Genomic DNA, 27,304 nt, shown 5'->3' on the forward strand with positions numbered 1-27,304 from the left:
AAGAACCGCTTCTTAAGGCTAAAGCAGTCGCCGCTTTCTCGAATAAAGTTGTCCTACATGTTATATGTAAATTAATGCTCTTCGACGTCATCGAGAATTGTGCAAACACCAGTTGCGAGTCATCGCATATGAACGAAGAGTTCACTCGACCAGACGGCCAGAGTGCTTATCGAGTTTTGACGCGAGAACGTGAACATACAAGACAACAAGCCAAAGAAATGCTGCATAATGACATTATCCAGACGTCCAAAAGAGCGTGGGTACATCCTGTAGTCTTGGTGAAGAAAAAGTATGGGACCCTACGTTTCGTTGTCGACTATTGCCGACTGAACGAGATCACTAAGAGCGACGTACATCCCCTCTCACGGATAGACGACGCATTGAATCGGCTCTGCAACGCTATATACTTCTCTTTGATGGATCTCAGTCTGGCTACTGGCAAATAGAAGTCACCGAGAGGGATTGCGCGAAGCCCACCCTCATCACGCCAGACAGCCTCTACGAGTTCGTAGCGACCATGCGTCACTTCGCTGCCTCCATGATGGGGATTGCTTCTTTCTCTAGAAATCCAGTTTGCCTGGCCGTGGGGGTCATTGCTCCTGCTCAAACCGAAGCGCTGCCCGACTGAAGCGTCACCGCAACCAAACGGCAAACCTACATTTTTTTGGAAAAAAGGCAAAGGACTCTTCGTTGTCAAGGTGTCAATATGTGTATTCTTTGACTCTGCTAAGCCAAGCTCCCAACCAGTGCCTACCATGGACATTTCCGTGATCACTAATGGAATTGAATACTTGAAAAGTGACTATACAAAAGGTTGATATGTTGAATTTTGGTTTTCCCAGTAAGCTAGTTCAATGGTTACTACTGCGCTATCTGCCGCAGGCGGTGTTTCTTTACTTATGACTAGGAAAAAGTCAAAACGCCTCGTACTTCGTCAACATAACGCCATGTGCGCTGGAGGGTGGCATTTATGCCGTGGAAATTGCATAGCATAGCTCTTTCTGTAAAAATGAACAATAGCAGCGACGGTAGTGTATAAGCCGTTAGAAAAATATTAATTATACTATTTCACAGCCCTAAAACCTGTTACACTTTGTTTTTTGAAAACAAAGTGCCAATTGCTGGAACAATGCAAAAGCTAATATTAAAAAACTACAAGCACCATTTGTGTCTCTCACACTATACTCAAAAACAGAAGTTGTAGGAAGCAACATTCGCACGTGCAAAATCAATAAGGACTAATACCCTTCACAAAATATTACTTCAAAACAACTTGAACACGGGATCGAATCCCCGCCAAGGCGGCCGCATTTCGATGGGGGCAAAATGCGAAACCACCCGTGTACTTCGATTTAGGGGCACGTTAAAGAACCCCAGGTGGTCTAAATTTCCGGAGTCCCCCACTACGGCGTGCCTCATAATGAGAAAGTGGTTTTGGCACGTAAAACCCCCTAATTTAAAACAACTTAATAAATAACAAATCTTTATTGAATGTGGTTTGCCGAATGCAGGTTGCAAATATTTAGTCCATGCCATTTTAGCCACCATAGGCAAAGCAACTGCACTTTTGAAGCAGCTGCTCTGCACAGAAACATTGTTCATTGTTGTTCACGTGGCTCAAAGAATACAAAAGATCATCATTTAAAGATATGTTCGTTGTCGAAGCGCTCCTGCTTAAGCAATAACATCCACAGTATTCCTCAAATAGCTTCAGCAACCTTGCCATTATGGTCGAAGCTGTGGAAGAACTATGCTGATAACTTTGGTTCTTGCGTACAAATTTCTTAATCTAACAGACCTTCAGAATGTAAGTTTTATTACTCAAAATTTTACAGCTTAGCGCCGTGAACATTTTCAAAGCATGATACTCAGCTTCTTTGGGATACACTGAGGTTGTCTTCCATATGAAGAATATACAACGGTGTTTGCCAATGAAACATGCATGACATTCTCAATTTCTAGTGCAAGAAGTACCTTGCTTATTATGTAGCCAATCATGAGCTTGTAATTTGCATATGTTATAAGAGCGAATGTCGTATTTTGCACATACACAAATTATAGGAAACGGACCAATAGATTTCAAGTTGTGCATTAAGCAGCGGGATCAATTCTTCAAGGGAATCTGAGCGCTAACATTTTCTGAGCGTAGGAAATGGTATTGGTCCACCATTTCCTTCCTTTAGTAGGAAATGAACTTAAGCACGTTATCTATACCCAGCTAATAGGAAAATTAAAGTGGACATTAAAAGTTCCTCTTCGATGACGCTAAACTACTCTTAATCGATATAATTTTACTGCAATATTGAAAAAAGGCGTTGTGAAGCTAACTGAATAGCCTAACGTTAAAATAGAAAAAGAAACAGCACATTGGATAAGTGTTAGTGGTTGGCTACGTACTGTCATACTTGTTTGCATTGACAGTTTCTTTATATATTGGGATGGACAGCGCTATGAGTAACTATTTGCTGTAGTAGCACATAACAATCGTAAGAGGGATTTTCTGTCTGAGTATGCGTCCATCCAGCCATACCATTGCACCATCCTTGTCATCGTAGGTCATATGGCGACCACCTTCCACCCTCAGCATAAATCTTGCCAAGTTGCGCTGAAAAACAATTCATTCTCTTCGGGAACTAGGGATTGAACTCCTAACGCCGATGAATTATAAAGTTGGGACACGGATGCGATAGACATTGCTGTAATTGTGCATATTCCTGATTTCTCAATCTCTGAGCCATAATATGCGATAAGTAGACGTTGAGGTTGGCTGCGCTTTTTTAATTTCGGTGTCGGAAGGAGGACATACTCAAGCTCAAAATCACAGCGTCTGCTCCTCTAGTCCGGCTGTCGCTGCGCACTGTGCGGCTGAGTGCATACGCGGCCCGCTCTTCTACTGTGGGTGCAAAGTTCGGGGCGCCGAGTTGGCTGGAGGCTTCGTGTGCTCCATCTTGGCGCCCGCCTAGTTTGGTGTAATCTCAAATTTCGAAGAGACGTTTATGCCAGAGGTAGCACGAAGTGTTTCCTCCCAGCTGCCGGTGTTCTATAGCTCGCCAGCGTTGTGACAGAGAACGTTGGCCGCCAAAGAGCGAGATCTGTCACATGTTTTGTTGCTGGCGCGTGCCAACCTGCTGGTTAAATTACTTTTAAGTGAATATTTACTGCTATCTATAAAGATGGCAATGCTACGAAACCTACGTCGTTTCGTTGTCGAATAAACCGCTATCGCTTCGAGTGTAGAGCTTTTAGCGCAATTTTGGCTTTCTTCCTAAATGAGTTACTTGAATGCATTGTCGAGTAGGTCGATTAGGTTCGTACGATTGTGACAAACAAAATATTGTGCAGATCTCATGCAGTGGGGAAATTGGTGTTGTGCAAAGCATTTTGCAAGCCTCTGCATTAACAGCACCTGTTGAAGTAAACTTCTGCGCACTGCTGCCAGACCAACGTGTATATGTAAAGAGAGCAACGTTATATGTGACTCTAGTATGTGTGCGACGGCATATATGAAAGGACGACAACTTTTTTCCAGTGCGTAGAGGTAACGTTGGAACTTGTTCTATTACGAGCTTGCTTGATACGGAACGTGGTTGAACGGCACACATTTACAAAGCGTTACCTGTTACGTTGAAATAACTTGACATTGTTGGCATATGCTAAATACGTGGAACCATACCAAAGCACTATCTGCCATAAGGGCAGATTATGGAAAATTATTGTGCTACCCTATTACACGCAGCTTGTTGTATGCAAGCTGACGCAACGAGATACATTGGTAAGCTTGGAAACTGGCATTCTCGTTAGCGCTTTATGATATGATGGAAGTGCCAGTTGTCTTGAAGAGCTAGCTGGTGTTGGTTCAGTCCCATCCTCGGAAACTTCTGTTTTTGACATCGAAGAGGTTTGGAAACCAGCCGCACAAGAACCTAGCGAAACGTGCCAGGGAGCAGAGAAAGAATGCTTCTGATAAAGTTCGAGCCCCTTGATTCCTCATCCAGTGAATCATCAAATAGCGAAAATCTAGAATTTTGGCGCCTTAATCCCTTAATTATATTTTGTGAATTTAAATAATTTTCGTAATGGCAAAGCGAGTGAGAAGCGACAGACACAGTGGAAGGTAGAGTGCATGGAGTAGTGTGGTGCGGCAAGAGGAGTGAACGCGAGATATCCGGGGTCGATCTCGGATTATGTAGAACCAACGAGATCTGCCAAGAGGAGCCTCACAGCCTCTCGTTTTCGTCGGGGTGTACGGAAAGTGATTAGTCCCCTACGCCATACCTGCTGCCATACACGAGTCGCAAGATGGCCCACTCGGCAGCCAACGTAAACCCTGAACGCTGTCGTATTGGTGAAGTCGCAGCGGTCCATTCCCGACTTGGGTTATCAGAACTACATTTATAAATAATTATACCATTGTTTTTAGATTTGTAAATATCCTTGCTTCTAGGGTTGTAATTAGGCTGTGTCGAAAAAAAACCATGGCGTTAGTAATTGAGTGCCTTCGCACACATGCTACCACGCTCTCATTTGAAATCTTAGGCCAAAAAACCACAAAATTAGCATGCGACTGTTTTAAATCGAAAACCTTATATGTCCTATGAGGCCCAATGTCTGGCGCAATCAATCGATGGTACCAACAGTGGCCTACGGCGTAAATAGTAAAAGGACATCAATGAAGGGTGAGATTGACGTCGCATTAAATAAGGTATGTTAATGCCGTAGAAGAGAAAATTTTGTGAATTTTGTTCTGGGTTGCGGTGTTTAGTTATTTATTTATTTATGCATACTGTCAATCCCGATAGGGATTATAACAGGAGCACAAATACAAGGCAAAAAAGATAAAGAAAAATATAAAATGTTATGCAACGAAATGTCACGCAATTGACACCTGTAAGGCGTACAATAAAATCTACAAAAGTAAATTGCACAGACAAATGCCATTGGCACTTGGCTTATATGAGGAGAAAGGCAGAGACATCACTTTTGCAAAACTGCGAGGCTAGCAAATCGCTTGCAATTAGTTTAGAGGAAGGAGCTAAAGATGGGGGCTACTGTTAATGGTGGGGGTCAGGTTATTCCATTCCCTTATCGTCAGGAGAAAAAACGAGAATTTGAGGGCATCTGTATGGAATTTGTAAGACGCAAGAGCGTGGAAATGCTTCTGGGGGTGTTACTTAATGTTATATAAGGTGATAATGATGTTAGATGCGTGTGTGACGAATAGAAGTACAAGATCCCAGTTGGAGGGGTCAGATGCAATGTGCATGGATAGCGTGTTATCAAGAGTTATGTTGAATCGTACTGTTAAGCCACTGGTCTGTGGATGATAAGCAGTAGTAGTGCGGACAATAATTTGACATTCAGGAGGTGCTGCAGGACCTCCGGAACGAATACGCGACCCCGATTCCTAAGCAGTTCGTGTGTTCTAGCATGGCGGAGAGCAATGTTGTGTAGAATGAACGAGGCGACGGCTTTTGCTGATGCGGCCGCCATGACAATGGTTTCAGCATATCACGTGAAATCTACACGACCACAATTAATCGGTCGCCGGCGCCAGTAGATGGAGGAGGCCCGTATAAATCAATGCCGGCACGGTCAATTGGCTGAGCTGGGCAGGGAAGAGGCTGGAGAGATCAGGGACCCAGCATCCGTGTCAATGCCAAGGGGCCTTGGTCAAGCTTTTCCGTGTTCATCTCATATTGATGTCGCTCGTCTCTGCATGCTGGGTACTCAAGCTAGGTGTGCTCTAGAGATGCTACCTCGTCACAGTTGTGACAACATGCATATGTGGTCGGGCGATTGCGGGAATGAAGATTGTTCGTGCATGCACCATGCGGTCGAAGCCGGTGATAGAGGGTCTCCAGATGCCGTCGTAGACGTTATGGTAGTCGTTACTGGAGTTCTGGGTTGATCTTGAGTAAAAACTTGTAATTTCCTGCAGGTGCAGATCACCTTCTACGTCGTTCACTTAGTACATAGCGCTTCGCCGAACAGCAGCTTCCATTTTAGAGACGAACACTTTTATAAATTTTATGCGATCATGTTTTTTGCTGCGGACACATACGCCTTTTCATTACCTGTTTTTCTGCAATGTCCTGGAAGCCACTTAAATGCTATCGCATGTCCTGCCTAAGATGCCAAGTGGTCTAGGTGTGCTATGTCCTGGACCAAAATTAATTACTTGAGTTGGTGACGTTCGTGCAAAGGAATTGCAACGCTTCTTTAGAGTCTGAAGATTGGCTATTGTTGTTGAAATTGCCATAATACGTATCTTAGCGCCTGTTTCATCGCGTACAGCTCAGAGAATGTTGATGAAGTTGCTCGCGTTAAATGCCATGAAAATATCTGGTCTGTGCGAGCAGTGAAAATACTACAGGAAGAACTACGTAGCCTAGACGAGCCTTCAGGTGCTATGTGCTTCGTAGTGGAGTATTTCTCGCTCATGTATGCCAGTGCTGTCTGTAAAATAGCGGCTTCAGGCATGTTCTTCTTGGACTCTCTTACAGGGATGCAATTTCGAATGTGTAGAGGAGACAGAGTCCAGAGAGGGAACTGTAGTGGCATGATCAGTGATGCTTGTTTGTGGATAGTGAGTCACATTTCGCCAACAGCTTGCCCGAATCCGTAATTGTCTTGCATTTTTATATTACTCAAGAAATCATCCTTGTTTTGTACCACGTGCCTTCTATGTATGCGGTTTGTTTCCTGAATTCGCAAGAGGTCAGGAAATCAACAGTTGGCCTCGGCTACTGTCCCTATACATGAAGGCGCCTTCGGAAAACCGAGACAAACATGCAGGCTATTGTTACGTGCGTTTTCCAAGCTTTGTTTATTAGTTGAGGACAGTCGCTGCAGGATAGGAAGGCCATAGCGCAGGAGGCCATCAACATAAGTGTTATGACGCATCACCATCGACCGGCAGTCTCTATGCTACCGGGGTATAGCAAGAAAAGTAATAATTTGGGATGCACTTGAGATTATCCCCCGTAACATTTTCACTTCCGGTGTCGAGGAGAGGTTACCATTAATCAAGACAGCGAGAAAGTTATGTGTCCGTAACTAGGGAAGGGCTCGACTACGAAGTATCAGTTGGTAGCCATCCATGTGCTTGCGAGTAAAGGCCATAGCCGCGCTCTTCTCTGGTGATGGAGGCAGCCCCGCGCGATATAAAATACGATGCCATGTTGAAAAGCGCTCGCTGTAGTCGCTGCTGAGTTACTCGACGAAATCGTGACGCGATATCCTTGTCCAGATATCATCAGCATACAGTGTGTTGGTACACTCATTTTCAAGTGAACGTGAGCGTTGTTGAGTAGTAAATGGTTAAGGACTGCCCCTTCTGGAAACCATTTTTCAACGGCATAGCAAGACGTCAGACTTTCTGGAGTTACCATACACACCTGCCATTCTTCGAGATAGTTGGATAGCCATGTATAAAGGCGCCCTCCGTGGCCTACAGCTTCAAGGGCCTCAAGCCTTGAGTTATGTAAAAGAGAATCGTATCCGAATTTGATATTGTTGCGGTGGGAAAACAGGACAAGGTCGTCGATGGTGAAGACAACGAAGTGGCAAAAGCCTCTCGGGGTTCTCGGCTGCGGTTTATATATGCCTTGAAATAGATCTTCTAAATAGTTTTATACCCGTAACATTTTGCTGTAGGTGCGGGGTTGTCGACGCAGAATCCCCATGAGCCGTCCTTCTTTTTGACGAGCACTACAGGATACGCCGATGGACTTGAAGATGCCTCTATGATGTCTTTCGCTAGTATGTTCCCTACTTCCGTTTTGATGGCGTGACGCTCTGAAGCTGAAACTCAGTTGCGTCTCTGATGGAAGGGTGGATTATCGCCGGTATGTATACGATGTCTGACCTAAGGGTCGGTTGTTCAGGTGGAATATATCCTCGTAGACTGCACAGCTGTTCAGTCTTCGCAGGAGTGAGATTCGGGGCGATCATTTTCCGACCGTCGTTTTCAGTACATTTGGCAGACCGGAAAGGTTCACAGGAAGCGTCCACGGCAAAGGTCTCAACGCAACTAACTTCTAAAGCAGTGATTGTAGCCATGGTGATATCTTTAAGTAGACTGCTTAGCGAGCCCGAAATTCACCAGAGGGAGGTACGTGCGATCGTCTGTGACCCTCAGTATTGTATGCGGGACAGTAGTGCTGTGGGTGAGAACGATGGAATTGATGGGAGATAAGATGTAATCACCAACGGGAACTGGCGCAGAAGGCGACATTTCGATGTATGTCAAGACCTGTGGTGGGACGTGAACAAAATCAGTCGGTCTTAGGCGAACTTTGTGTGGAGTTGGAGGAACGTGCAGTAGGGGCAGGTTAAGACGCACAGTACTTGAAGAACTATCGATGAGCGCTGAATGGGCGGAGAGGAAGTCTAGGCCTAGGATGAAGTCATGGGGGCATTGGTCAAGCACAGCGAAAAGTACGACAATATGGCGGCAGGAAATGTTCTCACGTGCAGTACACATTCCGACCACGGTCGCCGCGCTACCGTCGGCGATCCGTACCAACCGTGTAACGGCAGGCGTAACAATTTTCTTTAAGTGGCGGCGTAGGCGGCTGGTCATAATCGATATATGTACTCCGGTATCTATGAGGGCTGTAAAGGGTACGCCATCAACTTGGACGTCAAGAAGGTTATTTCTGGTAAACAGCGTCAAAGGAGGATTTTGCAGTGAATCCTACATTGCAGCACCACATTGACGTGCCGCATTGGCTAGTTTTGCTGCTGGGACGGTCCTGGGTAAGTCGGCGATGATGAGCGGAGAAGCTAGGGTGGACATGGCTGGCGACGTTGAGGCGAGGGCGAGCAAGCATAGCGACGAGTCGAGGTAGTGGCGTCGGAAGCGTCGTAGAAGCGACGGGGTGAGGAACTTCGGGGCGAACTTGAATTCCGGAAGGTATTTTGAGGAGGGGACGGCAAACGGCTCCTGCAGTGATGGAAAACGTGACCGGTTCGGCCGCAGCAGAAACAGATCGGCCTGTCGTCAGGTGTATGCCAGTCCGGTGGATTCCTGGTAGTGTAGGAATAACGGACACATAAGGTGGACTGCGATAGAACCGAGGCATAGGAGGAGGGCGAGTGTCAGGGCGACTCAACGAGCAGGCGCTGGGAAGACCCATATTAGCGATTTCCTGGCGAACGACGGACTGGATGAGCGATATCGTCTTAGCGGTGTTGTTCGGTCTGTTGTCGAGTGGTCTGTTGAGGCGAGGCAGGAAACGCTGCCTTGAGTTCGCGGCGTACGATTCGGGTCACGTTTTCGCTTGGTGGTGGAGAGCTAGATTGGTCGGTGGGGTATGTACAGAAAGAGGTCGCTGCAGTATTGGGAAGCCGTGCAAACTGATTGTATATACGGCGACTCTACGCCTGCTCGAAGCGCGGCATTCCTTCATGATGGCGCCGACCGTCAACGAGTTTCTAAAGACTAGAAAGTTGAATCCGTCGTCCGCGATGCCGTTGATAATGTGTCCAATCTTGTCCGCTTCTGGCATGGACGTGTCGATTTTATGACAGAGACCAGCACCGCTTCCTGCCGGGAACTTACAGTCGGTCGACATTCCACCTGCGCCGTTCGTTCGGTTGGCTTTGGATCTCCTTGGCCCTTTCCCCAAGTCCAGCTCCGGCAACAGGTGGATCGCTGTCGCTACTGATTACGTGCCGCTCTATGATATCACTCGGCCACTTTCCACGAGCTGCGCAACTGACGTCCTGGATTTCCTACACCGGGATATCTGTTCAGTACATGGTGCCCCACGAGAGCTCCTTACTGACCGAGCCCGCACTTTCCTCTCCCAAGTCATCACCGATATCCTACGCTCATGTTCTACCAAGAACAAACTGCACACCTCCTATCAAACCCAGACCGAGGGCCTTACTGAGCGACTTAATCGGACCATTACTGACATGTTATCGAAATACGTTTCAACCGACCACAAGGATTGGGATGTGGCGCTGCCCTACGTCACGTTCGCCTATAATACATCATGTCACAATATTGCTGGGTATTCCCCCTTGTACTTACTCTTCGGTCATGACCCCGTATTACCATTGGACGCTTCAGTCCAGTTCATACAGGATTCCAGGACCGAGTATGCCCGCGACGCCATCGCCCACGCTGACCATGTACGCCAGCTTGTTGGTACTGGTATGTTGGCATCGCAGGAATCTCAACGACATGCTTAGAGTAGCCACCATCGTGGCACATATTTTTCACCAGGCTCTCTTGTGCTACATTGGTCCCTGTGCCGCCGAGTGAGACTCTCCGAGGAACTCTTTCCGTGCTACAAAGGCCCTTGCCGTGTTCTACGTCAAGTGACCAATGTCACCTAGCAGATAATCCCGACGACCTCCGCCATGGCACCAGGTTTCACATCACCTGACATCGCACACGTCCCTCGGCTTAAGCCTTACTATGCCTATACTAACGGCCCCGTCTGAAGCACTGGGAGAGTGCTTTTTCTGCCGGGAGTCCCGTTACGGTGGGAAAAGTGGGCAAGGTCGTCGATGGTGAAGACGACGAAGTGGCAGCAGCCTCTCGGGATTCTCGGCTGCTGTTTATATATGCCTTGTAAATAGATGTTGTGAATAGTTTGATACCCGTGACAATATCAAGGAAGATGAGTGGAATATGTTCAGTATTGCAGATGCTCTTCTACAGAGCAAAACAGGGATATTATGTTGTCCAGTGCTGATCTATTCTGCTGAAAACGATTCATTCCTTTGGGATAGATGTCTCGCGTTTCGAGGAAGCCTGTCATTCGCTTATGAATAATCGTTTGCAATTAGTTTTTCCGCACAGCTGCGCAATAGGTCGGAATTATGCCTATCTGTTTGGCTGTTTTTCAGGCTTGGTGATCGGTACAATTTTAGCGAGCTTCTACTCAGCAGACACTGTACAACTTGTCCACGAAGTATTGTAGGAGACGGAGTCGAACACGGCAGTGGTGGGAAAGGTGAGCTATAGCGTGAGAGCTGACTTCATCAAGGCGGGAGAAGACTTTTTTTGGTATCAACTATAGCCACTGAAAGTTCTTCCATGGTAAGGACGAAGTCCACTGCATCCGTAGACTTTCATGGAGGCTTTCTGTCAGGCGAAGACACACTGCATGTACCGCGATGCTTAGCTACAGAAATAAGCTTATAGTGCTTTTCTGCGGTTTGTTTCACAGTTAGTCATTCGTGTAATCAGGGCGCAATGAAATGTTATAACTTCTGCGCGGGCAAGCCCAATCGTCTGATGAGAAGCCAGATAGTAGCTACAGGCTTACGTACATTCAGCATCGGCCAGAAATCTCTCCACCCATGTCGACACAATTTCGTGAGATAGCGTCGTATTAGATGCTGTGCTCGTCGAGAAGCATGCAGACATTCAACATCCTTAATACGCAGTGATTTTTTGGTGCGCACGGCTTCCGATAGCGCGAAGGTGCTCATACTTTTCATCATTTGCAGCAATATCAGGGAGCCGAAATGTATGTATGTAGTGCGCGATGTTTTCTTCAGACAATGGGCTCTTGTCGACACAAGTTCGTATTCTCGGGTTGCAGCTGCAATAACTCGGATAGAGGCATCTCTAAAAGCATTCCAGTCTGTGCTTTTCATTTTTACTTTTAATGAAGGCTTTTACAAACCAGAAGGCGATATCAGAAGCGAGTAGTGGCCACTGCCCCTTGTCTCTAAGTCAGTGCAGAAGCTAGAGCGAAATATCTTGGCACAAAGGATAGATTAATGCTGCTGGTGGCTCCTGGCCCCTCCAGGTAACTAAAGCTACCACCATTCACTGTTTCAATTCGATGATTTGCGAGTAAATGAGCCAGCCTATATTCTCGTCCACAGGTGCGCATATGACCGCAAATTATGTTATGGTCGTTAAAATTGTCGAAGATAATGTGTGGATGAGCTGTTGTTGAGAAAAAATTTCCCAATCTTGGCACATCAAATACTGCCCTTGGCTCGAAGTAGCCAGCTATTAGTGTAATCGTCGGCTTGCTAATGATTGTCTTAGCGCAGATGTACTCATTCGAATTATGTGGGGAGACAACCATCTCGGCTACAGGAACGTCGTTGCGCAAACGAACCAGTAGCTGCCTGACACCATTCGTCCGCTGCGAACGGAGGAAATGACAACCGCTTATCCGGAACGTCTGGTCTGCACGGAACACGGATATTACCACAAAAGAAAATTTGTAGGTGCGCATAAGGTGCTGAAATTCAGAAAGTTTCGAACGCAGACTTCAGGGATTCCATTAAAATAGTACACGATTTTAGATGATGGTTTGTGGTAAACGCTATCCTTGAGGAACCGGAGGAAACCATTGCAAGTTTAATGAAGAAATGCGATTTGACGTGTAAGAGGCTGTCACTTGTGGCTCAAGAGTCATGACTGCCTCAATGTTAGAGAGATTCCTAACTGCCGCACTAGCGCGAAGAGAAGTTTTGCCTGCACCGTATAGTGGAGGTACAATCCAGTTTTAGATGTTAATTCTACTTGTCGAAGGCGTAGCTTGTATAAGAACTTGCCTGGTATTCCGGAGTGTGGTGGTAGATTGATTAGATGTTATGTCTTTTGAGGTCTTGTGCAGTGACTTGGTAAGTTCTCGGGATTCCTCGAACAGATGAAGCGGAGGTTTTTTTGGAGTTTGTCCACGTTGTGGTGTGTCAAAATCAGCAAGGCAGTCTTCCGATGTCGCTCCGCGGTGGGACGCATTGTGGTCAACAAACGTAAGGCTCGTAAATACCAGCTGTGAATTCGGTGGAGGCTCTCCCAGAGATGGGAGTTATTGGGAGTTTTTCTTGTATTTGTTCGACTGCATGTGCAAGTGTAGCTGCTCTTTCTTCGGGCATCGTCCGTACGACGCCGGAAGAAGTCCACCGCAGTTAATACATCGTGGCTGAGCCCGAGAAGCGCAACCTTTGTGTGAATGGGGCCCAGCATATGCCCTGCAGTGGATTAACAAAACTTAAATGTGGAACAACGACAAAAACTAGCCTCGGCTATTTACACTAGCTACAAAGAAGTGCTGTGCATTTAATTGAATTGCTGCCCTTTGTATCACATACAGTGGCACTTTCCTAAAAAGCATAGAGTGCTAATAATTAATAATATCCGATATAAAAATAGATATGGTTGAACATCACCAAGTAAAATCTGACCCATCTGACCTGTTGAAGTAATTTCTTGAGAAAAATCACAGCCACAATTTCCGACACATTTTCAAGAAAGATACGCTTCGTATTAACTGTGGCTTGCAAAAATTAACATACAAAATGCCCGAGTTTATTAGCGAATACCCCACAATAATGGGTGTTCCCCGCTTTATTGGAATAGTGAACTGGCTTGGAATAGAGACATATTGGAATAGTTTTACGTTATAGGGCCCCATTTTCAGTTCCTTCTTTTAGCATATGTAACTTCCATATGCTACACTTGTCCGTTTTTTTAGCTATAGCTGTGTATGTTTCTTTTGTTTTCGTGTACACATCATCTCAATATGCATATTTTGTGTCTAATCGCATGACTTGTTTAAGAATCGCGATATGTTTTCTTTTCCAACAGATGTTCGTGTTTATGCATGACTGGTTATTCATATGTGTGAAAGCGGGTGATCGGCGCTCTGTCAGGCTTTCTGTGCATTTACGCCACTCCCTAGGCAACTACATATATTGGTTGTCTGAAATAAATCTGTTTCCCGTTTCAGTACCTTTGCAGTATTTTGCAATATGACCATGCCTTTGGCGGTTGTAAGATTGCGTCGGAAATCCCATGTACTCAGTCACAGGGCAGCTGCTGAATCTAAGCAACATACGTTTGGCATGGGCGTATCCTTGGCTTAATTCTAGAATCACAGATCTTCGACGTGCCTATGTGACGATTCCTTGCTCCCTAGGTATGTAGGATTCTTGCCTACGAGTTGACAGGACGCCTAGTTAGGAGATGTATTCCTGTAACTTTGTCAGAGTACTCAACAGGGACTCCTTGAATAGGCCCATAAGTGGCCAAGTACGAAGGTGGGACATGAGCTTGCATGGCGCGACCCTCTTTATGTAGTGACAGTGTGCAGGCGGTTAGTGGCGGTGAGCGTCGTCACTCTAACCATGAGGTTGCCGTGGTTATTGAAGCGATGATTGATGACTTTTCATTGGTGCTGTCGACATGACCGATGATGCTAAAATGTTCGTGTTTACTTTCCACAACCTATACATAGGTTGCGTTGGCTGGAAAATAGACGAAATTCCAGCTGGTCGTTGTTTCTCGTACGCGACGGCTGTAGAACTTGCCTGGTCTATGTCATTGGCAGCATCTCTGTCGACAGGTTTGTGTCCCCCTGATCGCGTCGTGATTTCTTCAAATTTTCTTCTTTACATGGCGGAGTTGTGGACAGCTCCAGTCTGTCCTTGCTTATTATAGCCTTGATGAGAGCTGCATGGAGTGCAGCAGATGATGGCCCTCTCGAAGCTGGTTTCGTGTACCGTGTTTGCTTGGGCGCTTGAAGGGGATCACTTGCCTGCTGCGGATCCTAGGCCGTCAGGAGTGCACTGCTTATATCGATGGTGTAGAGGGCAAACTGTAGTGACTAAAATTTCTCAAAGACTGGCCGGGCTCTTGAAAAGCAGCTACGCTGATAACTGTCGTCTTACGTGTCTACTAATCTCTACTGCAATGTCTTACAAAGATTATTAGCGCATATGAATTTTCGCAAAGTGGAAAATATAGATTTGTGGACGTTTATGCAGGTACTGAAGGCAAATCAGGTAATATGGATTCGTCATAGAAATTACGACCAGCATATCGGACGCCAGCACTACTGCGAATATTTTGAAATAGCAGGACCAAAACCTCCTAAATATGTGACTGTTCAACATTACAAGGTGGGCAGGACATGGTGAGTATTGAGGCTCTTCTAGCACTTGCCATTATTCAAGAGATCACTTTTGTTAGTCTAATGAGTCACCAATAGTTTTTGTCCTTATTCAATGAAAGGAGTGTACTTGACCTCTCAATATATAAAATGGCCATCATGTTAAATTTTCTAAAAATAGTGCAATATTTATCCTGCTGTATATATATTGCGAAAACGTACAGATTCATACATGAAAGACTAGGTTTAAAAATTACTTCGCAGGTGTTTTCAACTTTTTCATTTAACAAAATATTCCTAAATATTGACCCAGAGTATTTAGGGTGTGCACTTCCCTAATATATTGCTACGCATGAAGAAAACGAAGACCGGTGAATGTGCTTGCGGTCCCGAGAGGAGGAAGGAAGAAGAGAACGACGCTGAGTTGATTAACCAGCTGGCCGCTCTTGCGCTCACCTTCGCGACCTAAAGTAAACGGTCCCCTTCATCCGTAAGGGTTAAAAACGGCCTCCTTCGCACGTAACAAAGTGGTGGAGGTGCGGGGTACCGCTGACAACAACGGAACCGCCACTGCCACAGCTTCGTAGAAGCCGTCGACTTGCCGGCCTCCCGCCATAAGCCGTGACCATCTTCGAGATGCCAGAAGGAGCCGCTCCGAGGGCAGCGCCAAGCAGTCCACTGCCATACTACCGAGTTCCACCCACCTTCGGAGGCAAAGCGGGGAAGATGCCGACGAGTGGCTCGTCCACTACAAACGAGTGAGCAAGTCCAACGGGTGGGATGCAACCGCTCAGCTCACCAATGTGGTGTTCTCCCTGGCCGATACCGCCCTCGTGTGGTGCGAGAACCACGAGGACGCGCTTACGACGTGGGAACATTTTGTTGACGAGCTAAAGGCGTGTTTTGGGGACTCAGTCGCCAAAAAGAAGCGTGCGGAGCAGACACTGTCTCAACGGGCGCAGCTACCAGGTGAGACATGCACAACATATATCGAAGAGGTATTAAAACTGTGCAAAGTGGCCAGTGGTCGCAAGTCGGTAGAATATAAAGTTGGACATTTGCTGAAAGGAGTGGCTGAGGATGTGTACAATTTTCTAATTGGAAAGGAGAGCCTCAGTTCTGTGTCTGACATCATTCAGCACTGCAGAACTTTTGAAACGCTCAAGATGCGTCGGATCACGCCAAAGTTTGGTCGATTGGCAAACGTTACGACGGTTGCCAGTGTGGACACGAGTCCTTGCCTCGACCTTCCTTCCACCATCCGACAGATTGTCCGCGAGGAACTTTCCCGCCGCGAGTAGTTGCATTGAACTGCTGACCACCATGGCGTGTACACGTCACGTGAGGCTATGACGACGCCACATTCGGCCCTTTGGCAACCGATGGTTACCGCAGCGTCCGTAGAGTACAGCGCAGCCCCACAGTCGAGGATAACAACACGCCCTCCGACTCCGCGTTATGACCAACGCGCGCAACGCACGCCTACTGGACGCCCGATGTATCGTCGTGACACACGCCACGAACCAACCCACTACACGCGGGGAAATGATAATATCCGCTTCATCGACGAACAACCAAGGTTTCGACCTCTCCCGGTGTGTTATTCCTGCGGTGTCCCGGGTCAGATATCGCGGTTTTGCAACCAGCGTATGACCACTTGGTATGGCAATCCCTCAGAGTTTTCTCGGCCCTCCGAACGGTCACACGGTGCCCCGTGGCCAGCACACGTATCATCTGGCGACCAGTATTGGCTCAGCAGCTCCCGGAATCGCTCCCCGGCATCTGACAGGAGTTTGACACCCCCACCGCAACGTCGTGCTCCCCGTTCTCCCTCACCGCGGCATCGCACCACGTCCCCTTCGTCCCCGGAAAACAAGCTAGCGCGGCCGATGGAGGTGAGGTCGCTGGAGACATGCTACTGACAGAAATACCTCCTGTGTTGATGCTTAAAAACAAAGTGCGCGTTCTTGTAGATAATGTCCCTGTGATGGCTCTGGTGGACACAGGCGCAACAATTTCTGTTATGAGTGTCTCTTTTAAACACGTGTTAGGGCGAAAGGTTTTGTTTAAATGGGACGAAGATTCAAAGTTCTGTGGAGTGAGTGGCGAGCCGTTGCGACCTATAGGGGTGTGTAGTGCTGACGTGTTTTTGGGAGGCCATGTTATTACGACAGAGTTTGTAATTATTCCTCGGTCGACCCATGATGTTATTCTCGGCATGGACTTCTTGCGCGAGTGTGGTGCTACTGTCGACTGCCGCACAGAGAAAGTATTCATAAGTGGTGCGATTCCATCAGGACTCCTGGAGAACCCCGTAGATCGCGAAACTACACGTGGTGTTTGTGGTGTTTGTGGTGTGTTTGTGGTGATACGGTCATACCTGCTTCATCTACAGTTTGCGTGCCCGTTGTCTCTTGCGGCGCAGATTCCGACAGCTTCGAAGCTACCGTAGAACCGATGCACTTTAACTGTGTGAAGAAGAATGTGTTGGTGCCACATTGTGTGGTGTCAATCAAAGGCGGACGCACTGGCTTATGGACAGTAAACTGTTCTAAGGAGCCTGTTATACTTCCAGATGGCATGAAATTAGCCTTCGCCAGGGAACACGCGTCCTTATCAGTGGCTGAACTTACAGATGTGCCGGAAGAACCTGATGGCCACTGTTCGGAAACAGCCCTTATGTCGATGGTAAGTAAATCGCTCACCGCGAATGAACGCCGAACGTTAGTGCGTGTGCTTTCGAAGCACGTTTCAGTATTCGACTTTGCGCCGAAGGACAAAATACCTGCGATCCCTGCGTCTCGAACGCGCCATACCATCAACACGGGTTCGGCAAATCCGATTAGACAAAAGCCATATCTTGTTTCCCCATCAGAGCGCCAGATTATCAACGAACAAGTGCACGAAATGATGAAAAAGGGAGTCGTACAAGAGTCAGCATGTCCGTGGGCAGCTTTAGTGATTCTTGTTAAAAAAAAAAGATGGATCTTGGAGATTTTACGTCGACTATCGCCGTTTGAATGCTGTAACAAAGAAGGACGTGTACCCACTCCCACGTATTGATGACGCAATAGACTGCCTTCATTCCGCCTCTTACTTTTCCTCAGTAGATTTACGGTCCTGCTATTGGCAAATTCCGATGCATCCTGACGACAAGGAGAAGACTACCTTTGTAACCCCTGACGGGCTCTTCGAATTTGATGTGATGCCATTTGGATTGTGCAACGCTCCGGCAACTTTCGAGAGATTTATGGACACTGTTCCGCGCGGCTTGAAGTGGAAAATCTGCATGTGTTACCTCGACGACGTCGTCACCTTTGGCCGCACCTCCAGCGAACACAACTCGCGCCTGGATATTGTCCTGAACTGCATCAGAAACGCTGGTCTAGTTTTAAACTCTAAGAAATGCCACTTCGGTGATTGCCAAACCCTTGTGCTTGGGCACCTTGTCGACAAGGATGGCATCCGCCCTGATCATCAGAAAACAGCAGCCGTTGAAGCGTTCAGTGCACCGCGCTCTGTCAAGGAGCTCCGTAGTTTTCTGGGGCTTTGTTCCTATTTCCGCCGATTTATTCCTAAATTCGCCGACGTCGCGTATCCGCTGACATGCCTGCTACGAAAGGACACCCCCTTTGAGTGGACTCCGGAATGCGACTCTTCTTTTCGTCAGTTGAAGTTTCTGCTGACGTCACGACCGGTTCTTCAACACTTCAGTCCTTCAGCTCCGACGGAACTCCGTACGGGATGCCAGTGGCATAGGTATTGGTGCCGTTCTAGTTCAACGCTACGGTGACCGAGAACACGTGATCGCATATGCAAGCCGCTCATTAAGTAGGCCTGAGCAGAATTAGACTGTCACGGAACAAGAATGCCTCGCGGTAATATTTGCGGTTCAGCGGTTTCCTTCTTACCTGCATGGACGCCCCTTTACAGTGGTCACCGACCACCACTGATTGTGTTGGCTTGAGAATCTTCGTGACCTTGTGGCCGCCTTGCGCGCTGGGCGCTCCGACTGCAAGAATACAGCTTCACCGTATCTTGTAAGAGCGGTCGACGACACGCTGACGCGGACTGCCGTGATGCCACTGATGTCCGTGATGCCACTTAGCATCACGGACTGTGACGCCGACGACTTCAATCACCTCGTGGCTTCTGTGTCGCCGCGTTTTCCAGACTTCGACTGCTTCAAAGCCAAACAGCGAAAAGACGATAAATTAACACCGCTCTTCACGGCTGCGACCGCCTCGACGGCAGCAAACCATTTTTGTGTGCGTGATGGACTCCTGTATAAGAAGAACTTTTCCAGCACTGGCGCACGTTTCCTCCTAGTGGTACCGGAGAGCCTTTGCACAGCGATTCTGAGTGCTATGCACGATGACCCTACGTCTGGCCATTTAGGTTCGGCGAGGACGCTCTACCGCATTCAGGAGCGCTTTTATTGGCCTGGAATGCGACAGTCTGCTGAGACGTATGTGGCCAGCTGCTTGCAGTGTCAGCGCCACAAACGGCCATCTACTGCTCCAGCTGGTCTCCTGCAGCCGATCCCGCCTCCAAGCACGCCTTTCCAGCAAGTGGGCATTGACTTCATAGGTCCATTTCCAAAATCAGCCAAGGCAAATCGTTGGATAGTTGTTTTCGTCGACTACCTCACGCGCTACTGCGAGACGGCGGCCGTGCCGTCCGCAACTGCCACTGACGTTTCAACATTCCTGCTGCAATATGTGATCCTGCGACATGGTCCGCCACGCGTGATCATCAGCGACCGTGGACGACAATTCACAGCGGACGTCGTAGAGGAGCTGCTTCGTTTGCGTGGATCCCACTTGCGTCACTCGACACCATACCATCCACAAACGAATGGGCTTACGGAGCGCACCAACCGAACAATTGTAAACATGCTATCCATGTATGTTTCATCCGACCACATGAACTGGGATGACGTACTGTCTTTTATCACGTAAGCGTTCAACACCGCCAAGCACGAGACTACCGGCTATAGCCCTTTCTTCCTGCTGTACGCACGGCCACCCCGGTACACAATCGACACTGTTTTCCCTTTCTGTAGTCATAAAAATCCCACTGTCGCCGAGGCTCTGTGCCTTGTCGAAGAAGCTCGTCGTATTGCTGGTTTGCGCACTGTGGCATCGCAGGACAGATCAAACGAACGCTACGACATTCGCCACCGTCCGGTAACCTATCGCCCTGGTGATTTAGTATGGCTGTGGACTCCAGTACGGAAACGCGGGTTATGCCAAAAGCTTTTGGCCACCTACGATGGAGAGTTTGTTATTGTTAACAGACTCACGGAAGTCACGTATAACAAAGCTCGCCTCACGGCGAGTGGTAGAACAGATGCCAAGACACAAGTGGTCCATGTCGCCCGCTTGAAATTGTTCACGCCAGGGCAGATGGATTAACTCGCCCGGCGGGCTTCGTCTGTGACGAGGGGAATGTTACGCATGAAGAAAACGAAGACCGGTGAACGTGCTTGCGGTCCCGAGTGGAGGAAGGAAGAAGAGAACGACGCTGAGTTGATTAACCAGCTGGCCGCTCTTGCACTCACCTTCGCGACCTAAAGTAAACGGTCCCCTTCATCCGTAAGCGTTAAAAACGGTCTCCTTCGCGCGTAACAATATATATATATATATATATATATATATATATATATATATATATATATATATATATATATATATATATATATGTATATGTATATATATGCAAAAAGTTAATGCGGCAGGGTAAAGTAAGGGATATCGATAGTTTCATTCATATAAATGTCTTTAAGTTTGTCACAATTACATCACATTACATTTTGTCTTAATGTGTAGGATAGAGTTATTGCGCCCACGAAGGGACACTGTCTATACCGGTATAAGTCAAATGTAACATATAAATTGACATGATGGATATTTTTCAACAGTTGTACTCCAACTCATGTTCCACCATTGGTAATACAGTGGCACTTCACGGGTTTCGATAATTCAGCGGCTCTCTACATGTGCATGACCATGCTCAAGGTTCATAAATTTCCCACGAACAAATAAACATTCAACGGTTGCGAATCTTACTATCCAAATGCACGTGTGCGTTACCTATAGCTGCGTTTTGACCTACGTCATGCTATTGTTATTGACAGATTCGCGACCATGCTGATTAGGTTCTGCATCTGTTTATATCCATTTTAGAAATTCAAGTTTGAAAGGTTAAGAGCATCAACAAACATTCGAAATTGACACAACTGATGCTGCGTTTTACTTGCAGTATGATAATCACGTCTAATAGATGCTTATTATGTTATGCGAACGAGGAATGAAACAATGGAAGCTCTCTACATTGTACGATGGCGAATCAGAAAGTTTTTGCCAAAATAAAGTACATACAGGTTTTACAAGTTTACATACTATGCGAAGATCCTTACACTAATTTCCAACATATTACCCTGAATGGTTCAGCACTAAATTGGAGATGGCCCTTTGGTAGAATTCGTCTGGCTGACGGTAGAACACCGCCCGACAGCCGTCTTGGCTTCATTGTTGCAAGTGACTCATGCTCCTCAAAACAAAACACTTTTCCCCACATGCGGGCTGCATTTCACTGTGGATTTTGATGGCCGTTAGTCTCGTGATCTGTAAAAACGTATCACAATTAGCTGCTCTCACGCCATGGACGTGTGAAGCACAACCGTCATCTTTAACAACTGACAGCAACGCCGTGCCGCGAGGCTACCTGCAGATTAGGCCGTGTCGGTCCAAGAAAATTCCACCGCTGACAATGGATATGTTGACTTCGCCTTTACAGCCCTGATATGGCTAAAATAGGGGCAAGGAAATTATGATTCGCCCTCGTATATTTACAAAAACAACTGCAGCGCTGGCCAGTTCAGCTGTCAGCGCGCGACTCAGGAGCAGTTCGTCCTCTCCGTCGGGGTAACGTCGAGTATCGTCGAAAATCAACAGTGCAATATATGTGCATTATTTCCGGTGGCAGAAACACCATCTCGTGTCTAAATATGGGTGTCAACAGGGGAGTAATGAGGCTTGAGTCGTGCGACGTACACAACGTCCGCAGAATGCACAGCACGGGGCAGATGAGGCACTGGCAGAGACTGGGGCAATTTCTTGCGTAACTTGAGCCACGCAACGAAGCACATGGCGTGGGCCTGCTCACAGAGACAGGTGCAGTTATCGTGAGGGGCCCCATGTCGCAGAAAATGAGGTGACCACGTCCGGCGCAAGAGTCAGGTGTCGCATTGCCAAAAATAATTTCGAACGAAATTCCGAACCCCTCATACTCATAATGCAAAAAGAGGTGAGGCGTGCAGACAGGACACAAGAGTGTCCTTACCAACTAGCTCAGCTTTGTCGTTCCAACCCACATACTCAACCACTCTTCTACCACCAATGTTGCTCGTACCTTGTCTTTCACTGTTCAAAAAGTTATTCGTCGGAATATTGTGAACAGCAGCCGACAAAACAATGTAATAAAACACAGACACCGCATATCTTCTATATTAGCTCTTATTAGAGTGAAATATTAAAAGGTAAAAGTGTTAAATATTAACAGGACATCGACACAACGGAAGAGGCCGCGTTTCTACCAAAAACCATTCCTCCGTACATATAGTTCGCCGGCAGCGTTTCCTAGTAAACGTTACGGTTACATTAGCTGCAGTTTACGGGAAGAATTAAAAGCAGTCAGGGGTCTTTAAATGCTATCGCGTTCCACCCTTAAAGGCGAAGCTTAGGCGCCCTCCAAATTTCCTTCTGTTATTGTAATTAAACCGCGTTTCATATTAGGTAGAGGTTGCTAGGCTTCCCCCAACTGAAACTACGCAGTGATATGTTGCCGCCTGTCATGCCTGACGATGTAAGGCAAACACCTTGGCCGGCAATGCCCACCGTTCTATGCCGCGGCTCATTGCGCCAACGGGATCCAGCAATATTCAGGGGGTGAGATGAATACGACGTCGAAAATTGGATCCCATCCTTAGAGCGTCTGGGGACCCACAACAAATATTTGACAGTCGAACTTGACGGGACCACAGCGGCACCAGATATACCGGCGAAAGGTGCGCGTATCTGTGTTGTCGATGGTATGAGCGCCGTTGGATCACTTGGACAATAAGGAGGCGAGCGTGGGAAACTTCGCATGCTTGCGCTGCTCTGGCGATAACATCACGTGAATATTCGCTGGCTTGTGTGGCGGATGGAATGAATGTGTGCAGTGGCGATGTTGGTTAAAGGCCCCATGGCATAAAAACGGGGAAGCACCGGTAAGTGTCCTGGCGCGAGGAATTATGTGCAAATGTTACGTAGGGTGGAGCATGGTCCCTGTCAGTATAGTCGGACGAGACATACTTTGCAAGCATGCCTGCCAGGCTTCAATTCAGGCTCTCCGCGAAGCCATTAGTTTGCGAACGGCAACGCGGTGTCAGCTTGCGCTGGGTTGAGCAGGAGTGCAGGATGTCGTCGATGACTTGTCGTCGATGCAAAATACTTCATGCTAGAGAAAAATAAGCGACATCTGTGGCACATATTCTTGCAAGCGCTCTGGTGAGCGTGCAGCGCGTGGTGTAATCTGTTGTCACAGTGACCCGCTTGTTGCCAGATGCTGATAGCGGGAAATGACCTACTAAGTTCAAGCCAAAGCGAAAGAACGGCTCCGGCGGAATGTCGAATGATTGAAGGCACCCAGCAGTGAGCGTTGATGGGGTTTTTCGGTGCTGAAATTTCTCACACGATGCAGTGTTTCCAGTTGGAGCGAGCAAGGCCTGGCCAAAAGAAGCGTCGGCCAACGCAGCCGTAAGTGCGGGAGACGCCGAGGTGACCGGTGGTGAATAGGTCATTAAATTCATTGAGAACATTTGAGAGGAGATGCTTAGGAATGACCAGGATTAGGGCAGGACCATCGGGACGAACCTTGTGGCGATATACTCACAATACGCCATTCCGGAGGGTAAACAAGTTAAGGTAGGAATTGGAAGGCGAATATGCCAAGCCATGAATGATGGCGCGGAAGGTGGAGTGACGGCGTTGCTCGTCGGCGTCGTGAAGAAGTTGAAATACGGAGAAAAGGTGAGGCATCGGTATCGTTGTCCATAATGGCGGGTGGTTCGTCGAGTGGATAACGCGATATATAGGCTGCGTCTTGACGTAGGCGTCCTGACTTGTACACTACTGTGTAGAAATATTCGTGTAGCCGCAGAGGCCAGCGACCAAGCCGAGTGGTAGGATACTTGAGCGACAAAAGGTAGCAGAGCGCGTGATGGTCATTGACTGCCTAGCAGTGTGTACCATACAAAGACGGGAGGAACTTATAATCCACCCAGACCAGAGCCAGTCATTCGCGCTATGTAATAGAACATTTGCGCTCCTGTGATTAGAAGAGGCAAGCAGCGTAGGCGATAACACGATCTTGTCGCCATTGGCGTTGAACGCTGACCCCGTGACCTCTGTAGAAGCGGATGGGTCAAAGTGGTCCATTATAGATGGCGTGGTGAGAATGTTGCTTAGGCGGGCAAAAGCCGCATCTGTAGCTCCCGCCCTCTGGTAAACCGTAAGTGGTCGGGCAGTCGCTGGGAAATTTTTCGCAAGCCTTCATAAGTAGGAGCATAGTCCTAGAAAATTCCGAACATCTTTTACAGACTGAAGTATACAAAAAGACTTGTCAGCAGGAATTTTCTCTGGGTCGCTACTTGAGGGACTGTTCTCTGCCACCAACCGAAGTGTCACTTGTATGAATGCAGTTGTAGCCCAGCCTTGCGCAGGACTTGAAGAATAGCTGAGAAACGCTCAAGGTCTGTCAAAAATGTAGGGGAAAATCCGAGAATTTCGTCTAGGTAGCAAAGGCATGTTGATCATTTCAACCATTCAAGCAGAGTCCGCCATAAGTTCGAACGTGGCTGGGGCGTTGCGTAGACCGAATGGCCTCACTTTTAATTCATATAGTCCCTGAGGGGTGACGAACGCGACTTTCTCTTAGTCTTTTTTATCCATAGCAATCTCTCAATAACCAGACCGAACGTCTATTGACGAAAAGTAACTGACACCCTGCAGACATTCAAGGGCGTCTTCAATGCGACGCAACGGCCACACGTCCGTCTTTTACTTCTGCTCAGATGACAACAGTTTGCCGACAAAAAAACCGTTAGCGTCGTCTTTGTTTTTCTCAAGCATAGCGGGCGACACCTAATGTCTCCACGAGAGTTCAACAATGCCTTGGAAAAGCATCATGTTCACTTCATCTTTAATGACGTTACGCTCTAACGCAGAAACTCAATTATGACCGGCGAAGAGTGGGACTAGCATCGCCAGTATTTATGTGATGCTTAACAAGTCAAATCTGACGCAAATATCGATTGTTGAGGTGGAAGATACCATGGAAGGAAACCAAAAGGTTGCATAGAGCTGCTGTTCGTTGATACAATGGGTGCGCAGCAACCATTCGACTAAGTGGGTCGTCAAAGCAAATTGCAACCTGTGTATATGCTCGTTCGGCACAAATGTGCAGTAGATGGGGAAGTTCGAGGCAAAGGGTACAGGCAGGACAGTCGATCAGTGCCGAATGCGCCGTAAGAGAGTCTAATCTAAAGATAAGGTCATGCGGAGAATTGGTCAGCATTATAAACGTACACATCCCATTGACGGCAACAGTGCTGCTATCGGCTACGCGTACGGCATGTGTAATAACAGGCGTGAGAAACGTGTTGAGCTGGGGATGGAGGCTAGTACTTCTTAGGGACAGGTGGGCTCGAATATCAACTCCGTCGCCATCTACGTGAACATCAAGTAAGCTCTTCTTCGTTGGGAGCGTCACTGTAGGATTTCGCATGATCAATATAATGCAGCAATATATTCAATGTGCGAAATCAACTATGCCGAAAGAGATGGAACGGCACGAAGCTGCACAGGTATGGCTAAGTGCTAACTGGTCTGCGCGCTTTCGATTGGTACTTTAGATTCGCAGATAACCATCACGAGAACATTGTCGCTAAAATCGCAGGAGTTGCTATATACAATGTCACACAAAGAAGGAGTTCGAGAATTATACATGCACCAAGAGTCGTTGTTGTCTACACACTGAGCCGCAGTAAGAGACACGCCAGTTCGTACAAAAGTTTACGCTCAATCTCTCCATACATCGTCAGTGCTTTGCGGCGTACGCGTCGCTCTTGTGAAATTTCTGCGTAACAGGACCATCAGAAAGAGTGGAGTACAATCGTACTACTTGCGACAATGTAATCCAAGTAGCCGAAAAGTAATGTGTGATGTGTGACCTATTAACTGGGAAGGTGGCATTGCAATACATTACAACAAATGTAGCTTTTTGAACCGCGGAGACCACTAACGAGAGTTGAGGCAATGAACCGAATGCCCAGGCTGTAACTGTCATAGTGCGTCTTTTATAAAACTCGGCGCTAGATGTAAATGTTCAATGCTTAGAGTTAAAATGAGCGAAAAATATCTGCGAGAAGCTATAGCAACTTCTTGCGTTGTGTGTTCCGACAACGGAAAAGAAGCGTGGCGAAACAACTGAACACAACGCGAAAGTGGCAAATTGGCTTCTACGAAATGTGCCTCCCTATGAATGTGCCTGGTCATCTTATAACTTTGGTGTCACGTAAACACACGTCTTGGTACTAACACAAGTCGCAAATATTTTTTCTTTTTAAGTACGAAAGTGGTGGTTCTTTTCCTATAGATCATGTAGACGTAACGCCAAACCTAAAACACAACACTGAAGACACAAAGAGAGAGGTGTATGCACTATTTTATGTGTGAGGACACACTCGCAATATCAGTTCTCTCTTACGATACTAGCAGCCGCATCATATGTGTGTCCTTAACCTCAGCTCAGCTCTTTTGCGTTCTCCCCAACTTGTCAAATTCACATTGTCCACAAATAGCAGAGTAAAAGACAAAGAAATATATAGAACTTGTTAGCTATTGGGTCCACTCACTACAGCAGCGGAACAGACATATTCGCAAAGAGGCCGCACAGCATAGCTGAGTGTGCAGAGTGACAATGCAGCAAGTGGTTACTATACACTGTTTCCCTGTTAAGTGCAAAATGTTCATTAACGCGTTTTCGAACAATTTGTAAAGGTTCCTTTCTATGAGAGTAAACGTTCATCCAACCATATTAAACTATAGTTGTAGAATATATAAACTTGTATTGTTTCAGCAATGAACGCAACTATTTATTTGAAGAGAATGAGCTCGACAAATTAAACTGCGTATTTACATACAACAGCATAAGCTGTATTGGTGGACATCAATGAGGATGCCGCGGACATTTATTTACCAGCGCCTGGAAAATCCACAGGATGTTATTCTGGTGGCATATATTTAAATGGATCTTTACTTGGTCATTTTCCTTGTGTAGGTTTCGCGCAACATAGAATCCGGGTGAACACAATCGTG

General features: G+C 47.1%; 1 protein-coding gene across 3 annotated transcripts in view; it reads left to right on the forward strand.

Moving 5' to 3' along the window:
* The first annotated feature begins 1,671 nt into the window (after positions 1–1,671).
* LOC142589056 (uncharacterized) overlaps positions 1,672–27,304 on the forward strand; it is a 68,990-nt gene continuing 43,357 nt past the window's right edge. For all 3 annotated transcript variants that reach the window (XM_075700844.1, XM_075700846.1, XM_075700845.1), the window contains exons 1-2: positions 1,672–1,807; positions 14,755–14,903. In XM_075700844.1, coding sequence (XP_075556959.1) covers positions 1,751–1,807; positions 14,755–14,903 — 206 coding nt within the window. In that variant the 5' untranslated portion in view covers positions 1,672–1,750. The remainder of the gene's footprint in view (positions 1,808–14,754; positions 14,904–27,304) is intronic.

This window comes from Dermacentor variabilis, chromosome 7 (genome assembly GCF_050947875.1).
Source record: "Dermacentor variabilis isolate Ectoservices chromosome 7, ASM5094787v1, whole genome shotgun sequence".
Classification (NCBI taxonomy): Eukaryota; Metazoa; Arthropoda; class Arachnida; order Ixodida; family Ixodidae; genus Dermacentor; species Dermacentor variabilis.